The sequence below is a fragment of the Salmo trutta genome, unplaced genomic scaffold (assembly GCF_901001165.1).
Source record: "Salmo trutta unplaced genomic scaffold, fSalTru1.1, whole genome shotgun sequence".
Taxonomy (NCBI): Eukaryota; Metazoa; Chordata; class Actinopteri; order Salmoniformes; family Salmonidae; genus Salmo; species Salmo trutta.
Genome location: NW_021822244.1, coordinates 345288 through 355362, shown reverse-complemented (window position 1 = coordinate 355362; position 10075 = coordinate 345288). Strand labels below are relative to the sequence as shown.

At 43.3% G+C, this 10075-nt stretch overlaps 1 protein-coding gene across 1 annotated transcript; it reads right to left on the bottom strand.

Annotated features, from left to right (window-relative positions):
• Window positions 1-245: 245 nt before the first annotated feature.
• On the bottom strand, window positions 246-10060 carry LOC115181380 (succinate dehydrogenase [ubiquinone] flavoprotein subunit, mitochondrial). Its single transcript, XM_029743304.1, has 15 exons — window positions 9906-10060; window positions 9392-9475; window positions 8921-9082; window positions 8456-8599; window positions 7518-7682; window positions 6999-7147; window positions 6712-6836; window positions 5313-5481; window positions 4346-4541; window positions 3951-4122; window positions 3692-3810; window positions 2331-2442; window positions 1764-1894; window positions 1397-1510; window positions 246-1059 (listed from the first exon to the last, which is right to left on the bottom strand). Exons 1-15 carry the CDS (start codon window positions 9954-9956, stop codon window positions 973-975), a joined length of 1980 nt encoding a protein of 659 aa, XP_029599164.1. The 5' UTR covers window positions 9957-10060; the 3' UTR covers window positions 246-972.
• Between the last annotated feature and the right edge of the window lie 15 nt (window positions 10061-10075).

The window sequence follows — 10075 nt, the reverse complement described above, 5'->3', positions numbered from 1 at the left end:
CCTGTGCATTCGGCCTGACTACTTCCCAAATGGCAACCTATGGTTCCTGGTCAAAAGTAGTGTACTACATAGGGAATAGGGTGGCATTTGGGATGTAATCTGGACTTCATCACTATGGTACATATAACAGCAACTCACTCACAACTGGAGAGAAGAGGAACATGTACTGTTCTTGTTTAGGTAGCCAGGTGACATGAATGAAATGGTCAAACAGTCAAATGAATAGAAAATAAAGTTGACTAGAGTTGATTTAATGATTTAAATTTTAATGACACATTTTAAATAATACACAGAACATAAGAACAAAGCAAAGACAAATTCATTATTGGTAACATACATAGTATTTCATTTATTTTACCCATCCTAATTGTCTTAATGTTCACTATATTCCACCAGCAAATAGCACAAAGACAACTATGGTTGAGTATATTTTAAAATATTGCCATAAAGTGCATAACCTGTAGCAAGCAGAGTGAAATCAAAAATATTGCTGTTCACACGCCAGTTGTACACATGAATTTATCCTGAAAGGATAATCACTAAAGACTGTGTGTTAATGATGCTGAAGGGACATCTACAGGAAATAGGATGTCTTAGCACTCTGAACTACAACCATTACACAATATTCCATTTAGAGTCCTAATATTATGGTCTCAGCGGATAATAAAGGCCACATGGAATGGGAGTATTTAGGTAACTATATACCTATAGGGAACTACTCTACAACTTCATATGACAACAGACAATTATAAAACAGTTCTATATTTACAAACTTCAATCACAATACCTTAATTCATTTGCTTGCACAATGTGGGTTGAAAGTCAAACTGCATGTGAGAAAGCAATAATTCCCTATCTACAGTGCTCCCTCACACAGAGTGAAGGTCATACAGTGAAATGGATCCTAGGTGGGTTTTGCTGGAAGCGGACAGACTGGCAATAATAAATAAGAGTGTTCCTGTTGAGATAGTCTTAATAGGAGCGGATGGCTGGAGGGATGGCTGAACATTCCTCCTGGTCCAGAGAGGTGTCAATCACTGGTCGGTACTCCAGAGTTACCTGGAACATGACAGGGATCAGTCTCCTAATAACAGATCAGACTCCTAATAACAGATCCGACTCCTAATAACAGATCCCACTCCTAATAACAGATCCCACTCCTAATAACAGATCCCACTCCTAATAACAGATCCCACTCCTAATAACAGATCCCACTCCTAATAACAGATCAGTCACTCATTTGTCTTTCTCCCTCCAAAAACCTATTTCTGGACTAAACAGTATGTTCGATCAAGAGCATGCTTTTTAGTCCAGACAGGCTCGATTCTGTTCAGGGAAGATTGTCCCTATGTGTTTCCATCAGACACACAGACAGGAGTCGTGGTAGTTGTTTTACCTTGCCAGTCTTAGGATCCACAGTGGACATGGTGTGTTTTCTCCAATGCTGTTGGAAAGGCTTCCTCTCCTGTCCTGCCAGAGGCCTGGCATAGTCCAGCTCATCCATACGGTCCTGGAACACACAAAGTCACATTTAAGTCCCCTGCCTATCAATTAACCAACCAACCAACCAACCGGACATTCAACAAATCAATTAACCAATTAATCTATAAATCAACCAGCCAATCAATCCCTGTATCGCTACAATTGGGAGATGTGTAGTGCAGCTTTGAGGCCCTGAGTTGCAGATCACTTCATTTGAGTGGCTGGTTGGAGAGTGGTCTCCTCATCTTATTTAACCAGGTGAGAATCCATCCTCCTCTCACCGTATAGTCCTCCCGGGCGTGTGCTCCCCTGCTCTCCTTGCGGGCCTCGGCAGAGTGGATAGTCTGGACCGCGTTCAGCATCAGGTTCTGCAGCTCCAGAGACTCGACCAGGTCAGTGTTCCACACCATACCTGACCGAACGGGAGGGAAACGTTAGTTAGAACAACCAACACCAATCCTGTGGTCTGACGGTCCTGAGTCCAGGAGAAGTGTTTTAATCTATGTCTGGTAAATCCATAGATGCAGGAAGAACAGTAGCTTTGGTGTGGAGCTGTTGAGATTTCTTTGCAGACAGGGGTGATTTTTTTAAATGTTTATATCGGTCTGCAAATATAGGACTAGAAAAGGCCCAGAACACTACTTTTGTGAACAATATATATTTTATTTTTACATGTTTTTTTTCAGGGGGTGCTGCAGCACCCTCAGGACCTCTACTTCCTACAGCTATGGGTAAAACTGTCCTAAATCTCACCGAAAACGACTGAATCAAGAGATATGATAACAACATAAAGTCAACACATCTAAGTGAGATCAACTCTGAATATTAATTTGAGGTAAACTACTGACCACGGTCGAATGTCTTGATGTCCTCCATGGTCTGGTAGATGGCGTCCATCTTGTCACATCCCTCCTTCAGAACGTCGCCGGTACGGAACACTGCTGCATGGTTCTGCATCGTCTGGAGACAGAGACAAAAAGAGAAGATTTGTTTGAAAGAGCTCAGACATGACAAATGAAACATCTATGTCAGGACTGTCCAACTCTGTTCCTGGAGAGATACTCTCCTGTAGGTTTTAACTCCAACCCTGTTCCTGGAGAGCTACCCTCCTGTAGGTTTTAACTCCAACCCTGTTCCTGGAGAGCTACCCTCCTGTAGGTTTTAACTCCAACCCTGTTCCTGGAGAGCTACCCTCCTGTAGGTTTTAACTCCAACCCTGTTCCTGGAGAGCTACCCTCCTGTAGGTTTTAACTCCAACCCTGTTCCTGGAGAGATACCCTCCTGTAGGTTTTAACTCCAACCCTGTTCCTGGAGAGCTACCCTCCTGTAGGTTTTAACTCCAACCCTGTTCCTAGAGAGCTACCCTCCTGTAGGTTTTAACTCCAACCCTGTTCCTGGAGAGCTACCCTCCTGTAGGTTTTAACTCCAACCCTGTTCCTAGAGAGCTACCCTCCTGTAGGTTTTAACTCCAACCCTGTTCCTGGAGAGCTACCCTCCTGTAGGTTTTAACTCCAACCCTGTTCCTAGAGAGCTACCCTCCTGTAGGTTTTAACTCCAACCCTGTTCCTGGAGAGCTACCCTCCTGTAGGTTTTAATTCCAACCCTGTTCCTGGAGAGCTACCCTCCTGTAGGTTTTAATTCCAACCTTGTTCCTGGAGAGCTACCCTCCTGTAGGTTTTAATTCCAACCCTGTTCCTAGAGAGCTACCCTCCTGTAGGTTCACTCCAACCCTAATCTAGCACATCTGATTCTAAAAATTAGCTGGTTGATAAGCTGAATCTGGTCAGTTACAACTGGGGTTGGAGTGAAAACCTACAGGAGGGTAGCTCTCCAGGAACAAGGTTGGAATTAAAACCTACAGGAGGGTAGCTCTCCAGGAACAGGGTTGGAGTTAAAACCTATAGGAGGGTAGCTCTCCAGGAACAGGGTTGGAATTAAAACCTACAGGAGGGTAGCTCTCTAGGAACAGGGTTGTAATGAAAACCTACAGGAGGGTAGCTCTCTAGGAACAGGGTTGGAGTTAAAACCTACAGGAGGGTAGCTCTCTAGGAACAGGGTTGGAGTTAAAACCTACAGGAGGGTATCTCTCCAGGAACAGGGTTGGGGAGCCTTGCTCTATGTGTACCACTGCCTAGTTAAATACACTAGACTGGATACAGATGCCAATACATTTCAACAGAAAACCTTTTAGTCAACATGTATTCCTCACTCTCTGCATGTTGAGTCTGATCTCAGAGGTTCTGGTGTTCCCGTCAGCAAACCGGATCTTGTCCAGGTTGGCCACAGACTCCTCTCCAGCACTGGGCTTCAGTGGGGAAAGCTTCTCACCTAGAATGTCAAAAAGAGAAAGTCAAACTCAAATTATATTAAAGCATTATTAGCCATTTGTTTTTTAACATGACTGATAAAAGATCAAGAAATCAACCAATGATCTAACCAATCAGTCATAATGTGAAGAGCCTGCTTACCTGGAGTGCAGGTGTCAGCGATGGTGAGGGCACATGCTCTGCCAAACACCACCAGATCCAGCAGGGAGTTGGCACCCAGCCGGTTGGCACCGTGGACACTGGCACAGGCAGCCTCACCACAGGCATACAGCCCTGGCACCACCTTGTCCTCCCCATCTGGATGAGTTATGACCTAAGAGGGAGATGACCAAGACCGTTACAGGTCGGTCTAGAGTCAAATAATATCTATCTAATTCTGGGTAAGACTGATTGATTGATGTGAACTTTCTTGAAGGACAATAAATGTTGTCAACTAATCAATCTATCTATCTTACCCAGCCATAGTGATCACAATCCCTTACGGAGACAAATCCCCCAAACTAACAGTGAGAATTGTAAAGAATGTTCTAATCTACCTGTCCCTTATAGTTGGTGGGGATTCCTCCCATGTTGTAGTGGACGGTGGGCAGGACAGGGATGGGCTCTTTGGTGACGTCAACCCCAGCGAAGATCATGGCGGTCTCAGAGATACCAGGCAGGCGGGTGGCCAGCTGCTGGGGGGGCAGGTGATGCAACTGCAGGTACACATGGTCCTTTTCTGGACCACAACCCCTGGAAATGAAAAAAGGCTTCTGTGAGAGTCTTTCTGTGCGAGAGAGTCTTTCTGTGCGATAGAGTCTTTCTGTGCGAGAGAGTGTCTTTCTGTGCGAGAGAGTGTCTTTCTGTGCGAGAGAGTGTCTTTCTGTGCGAGAGAGTGTCTTTCTGTGCGAGAGAGTGTCTTTCTGTGCGAGAGAGTGTCTTTCTGTGCGAGAGAGTGTCTTTCTGTGCAAGAGAGTATTTCAGGTCGAATCATATATTTTAGTGCCAATTTCAAGTTGTGGCCTCAAATTCCAATGACATTTTTACTTCCATCTCCAAGAATGAATGCTATTAAGGGGGTTAGGGATTGAGTCAGATACTACTGGTGGAGTGAAATTTGTAATTAAATCAATATTCAGTATTAAAAAGAAAGGAGGACCAAGGCACTCTTCATATAATTGATTAAAATGCCTTTATTAGTATGGCATGTTCAATAGAAACAATGTTTTTAAAAATCCGACGCGATTTGGCTGCATGGCCTTCGTCAGGGAGTACTCCCTGACGAAGGCCATGCAGCCAAATCGCGTCGGATTTTTAAAAACATTGTTTCTATTGAACATGCCATACTAATAAAGGCATTTTAATCAATTATATGAAGAGTGCCTTGGTCCTCCTTTCTTTTTGAAGACCAACTCAACCCTTTTACCAAAGAGCACCTTCTGTCTACCAACATTTACTATTGTGTACCTTAGTAGCGCCTCCCTTCCTCCTCTTTCTAATATTCAGTATTGTTGATTATCATACCTTCCCTCGCGGATCTCAATGGTCATGGAGCGTGACACCACATCCCGGGAGGCCAGATCTTTGGCGTTGGGAGCGTAGCGTTCCATAAAGCGCTCTCCTTCACTGTTGATGAGGATCCCTCCCTCGCCACGGCAACCCTCAGTGATGAGGCAGCCGGCACCATAGATACCTGACAGGGTTACATCACAGCTATGGTGTCAGGTGTCACCTCAGGTCAAATATACACTGATGACCTTTGCATTTACGTAATGAAAGGTCAGTCAGTTGACCTTAAAACAAATCCTTACAGTAAATATGGATTTCATAAGTGGGGAGTGGCCATGGATCTCCTTACTAGTTACAGTATAGTTACAGTATAGTTACAGTATAGTTACTGGCTGTGGTTCTTACCAGTTACAGTATAGTTACAGTATAGTTACAGTATAGTTACTGGCTGTGGTTCTTACCAGTTACAGTATAGTTACAGTATAGTTACAGTATAGTTACAGTATAGTTAGTGGCTGTGGTTCTTACCGGTTACAGTATAGTTACAGTATAGTTACAGTATAGTTAGTGGCTGTGGTTCTTACCAGTTACAGTATAGTTACAGTATAGTTACAGTATAGTTACAGTATAGTTACTGGCTGTAGTTCTTACCAGTTACAGTATAGTTACAGTATAGTTACAGTATAGTTAGTGGCTGTGGTTCTTACCAGTTACAGTATAGTTACAGTATAGTTACAGTATAGTTACTGGCTGTGGTTCTTACCAGTTACAGTATAGTTACAGTATAGTTAGTGGCTGTGGTTCTTACCAGTTACAGTATAGTTACAGTATAGTTACAGTATAGTTAGTGGCTGTGGTTCTTACCAGTTACAGTATAGTTACAGTATAGTTACAGTATAGTTACTGGCTGTGGTTCTTACCAGTTACAGTATAGTTACAGTATAGTTAGTGGCTGTGGTTCTTACCGGTTACAGTATAGTTACAGTATAGTTACAGTAGAGTTAGTGGCTGGGGTTCTTACCAGTTACAGTATAGTTACAGTATAGTTACAGTAGAGTTAGTGGCTGTGGTTCTTACCAGTTACAGTATAGTTACAGTATAGTTACAGTATAGTTACTGGCTGGGGTTCTTACCAGTTACAGTATAGTTAGTGGCTGTGGTTCTTACCAGTTACAGTATAGTTACAGTATAGTTACAGTATAGTTACAGGCTGTGGTTCTTACCAGTTACAGTATAGTTAGTGGCTGTGGTTCTTACCGGTTACAGTATAGTTACAGTATAGTTACAGTATAGTTACAGGCTGTGGTTCTTACCGGTTACAGTATAGTTACAGTATAGTTAGTGGCTGTGGTTCTTACCAGTTACAGTATAGTTACAGTATAGTTACAGTATAGTTAGTGGCTGTGGTTCTTACCGGTGGGGTGGAACTGTACAAACTCCAGGTCCTGGCATGGTAGGCCAGCTCTGGTTACCATGGCGTTGCCATCCCCGGTGCTGGTGTGGGCTGAGGTACAGCTGAAGTAGGTACGGCCATAACCACTACACATACAAAGAGAGATAATGGATATAAGGAGGTTGCTACTGGTGTAGACATTTGCGATGTATAATCCTACTGACTCAAAGCGATTGTCAGGACATTACAGAGCTTCATTCTGAGGGACAGGAGAAGTATGAAAGGCTCTGGGACATGAACAAGCATACCCAGTAGCGATGACAGTGTTGTTGGATCTAAAGCGGTGGATGGATCCATCCTCCATACAGAGAGCGATCACTCCTCTGCATTCACCATCCTCCATCAGCAGGTCCAGGGCAAAGTACTCCACAAAGTAGCTGGTATCATACCTTAAGGACTGGAGAAGAACAATTAATGGGACATTGAAAATCAAAAAAGGTACATGGTTGTATAAATAACAGTCAATGTATGCAAGGTCTCAGACTGAAGCCAGACTCGTTAATGTAAACTAAACCCGTGCCTCAGCTCTGTTTCCAGCTTTTACTGTTCAACTACCACACATTGGCCTTGACATGTTTTTGTACCATTCACCTTAGGGACCACAATGGAAATAAGTCAATGACTTTGTGTTATTTCTGTCAAGTTTTTAAAAATCTATGTACTGTGTTTTAACTGTCAAATAAAAATCAGTCAACGATCCAACCAAACTAGAGGACATGTTTAATAAAGCGAGTCTGGTAACTGTCTCATGGTAACATTAAACATACCCGTCCATACAATGTGTGAAGAAGGGAGTGTCCAGTCCTGTCAGCTACACAGCAGCATCGGTGTGCTTGGCCTCCCTTTCCAAACTTCAGGCTCTGACCCCCGAAGGCCCTCTGATAGATCTTCCCATCCTCTGTCCGACTGAAGGGCATTCCAAAGTTCTCCAGCTAGCGGGGGACATAAAGAACAATGTGATACAACCATATTGTCATGAACACGAGATGGTTTCAAGCGCAGGGTGCAGCAGGTGTTTATTGTAAAGGACCACAGGAGGAGGCAGGTAGCTGGGTCCAGGGGCAGGCAGAAGGTCATACACAGGGGGTCCAAAAAGGCAGCAGTACAGGCCGGGAAAAGGCTAGTAACGTCGTCCGGGAGATCAGGCAATAGGTTGATAACAGGAAATCCGATAGGCTAAAGTACAGGCAGGGAATAGGCAAAAGGCGTCATTAGTGAGGCAGGCAAAAACTATTATACACACGGGAGGAGTCGGGAGGAGTAAATTACAGGAAAAACAGAGCTCCGAATAGGAGAGTGTCACAAAACAAACAATACCTCACAATGATGGGGTGCAAAGAACTGAACTAAATAGTGTGTGATAATGACATACAGGTGTGTGAACAGGTGATCAGAATTCAGGTGATTGGGATCTGGAAAGTGAGCTGCGTTCAGGGGATCTATGTGTTTGAGAGTGTGAGCTGGAAAGTGGGCTGGAAAGTGAGCTGCGTTCAGGGGGGATCTATGTGTTTGAGAGTGTGAGCTGGAAAGTGACCTGCGTTCAGGTTTCTACGTGTTTTGACAGTGTGAGTTGGAAACAGACGTTACACATATTCCAGCACTTTATTTTATGTCTTTGGGGAAAAACAGACTAAAACACCAGGATCTGTGTCTGAAATTGCACCCTATATAATGTTCAAAATGTAGTGCACTAATTATCTCTCACCTCCACCACGGCAGCTGGGGCCTGCTCTGTCATGTAGTGGATAGCATCCTGGTCCCCTAGCCAATCAGATCCCTTCACTGTGTCATAGAAGTGCCACCTCCAATCATCTCCCTCCATGTTACCCAGGGCTGCATTGATCCCACCCTGGATTGGACAAAATCAACACAAATGAATTCAACAGTTCATTATGACTTTAGGATAGGACACAAATGTAGAACAGTAAATGAATAAAGTGCATTTCTATTCATTCATCACAGTAGTACTGTAATGATAGTAATTGCTCTTCACATGCACTTCAACTACAGGTGATTGTTGAGAAGCTACCCAACTACTCCCAAGCCAAACCCCAATTCCCTCCGACTAGTAAAATATGAAAAAAATGAAATGAGGTACGAATCCCTTGATGCATTGATGTCAATGGGAGACTGAAGTTAGGTATTCACCCCTAAATATGCATAGGCCTACCTGTGCTGCCACAGTGTGAGACCTAGTAGGGAACAGCTTGGTGACACAGGCCGTGTTGAAGCCAGCCTCAGACAGACCAAAAGCAGCTCTCAGACCTGCTCCCCCAGCCCCTACCACCACCGCATCAAACTCATGATCCACTACCGGGTACTGGGTTGAGATCTGAGGATCAGAATAATATTGACTCGGATACACACAGACAGACTTTGACCTCCTGTGAATATTGATAACTACAAAAAAACATGGCTGATATGACAGTGTAACAAACAAAATTGCGAGCAAATCTTCCAAATAAAAGGGAATCCTTTTTTTTTTTACGATGCATATTGTATGTAGATATGTAAATACAATATGTAAATACAAATTACTTCATAACAAGAATGTCTCTTGAAGACCTTTATTTAAAAATGTGTCTTGCTTTAAAGGAAAGAAGAAGAAAAACAGGCGGTGTTATGCTTGTGTAAAACTCACATCATCTGACACTTTGGCGTTGTCCTTCTTCCCATAGATGGAGAAGTGGATGTTCCTGGAGCTACATCGGGCTGCTGCAGGGAGCTATTCATATGGGGATAACATGAGAAATCAATAGGTAGAGATCATAGACATATAATTAACTCTCAAATACATAGAAAACAAAAACCATCATCATTTCACAGTGGACCAGCAAAATATTCAATCAAATCTAGGTGGAAAAACACTCAAAACCCCCAAAGAATATCCCTGTCATAGGGATATTAAATACTTGCTAAATAGGTAATTTAGCAAGTACGGTATATTTTCTTTGACATTGTAACATATTCAAAAAGTGACTCTCAGACAGCTAACGTTATGTAACAAAGGGTCTGGTCTGGAGGACTGTTATGAAAGGCTGTCTGCTGCTGGTTACGAAAGCTGTGAGAGAAACACTCCCTCTCCGTCGCAGTTACAAAACTGACTTTTCACAGACTACACAAATGCATTATCCAACAACAGTTATTTAACTCACGGCTTTAGCTAATAAAAACCTCTTGGTCAGGACTCTGGATACACTTGCCATCCTTATTATTCCCAGGTTTACTGCTAACAGCTAGAAAGTAACTGTCTAGGAAGACCAGATCTATACTGACTGGAGGTAAATCAATTCCTTCCTGGGGCCCCGCCCACTGGAAGAAACCA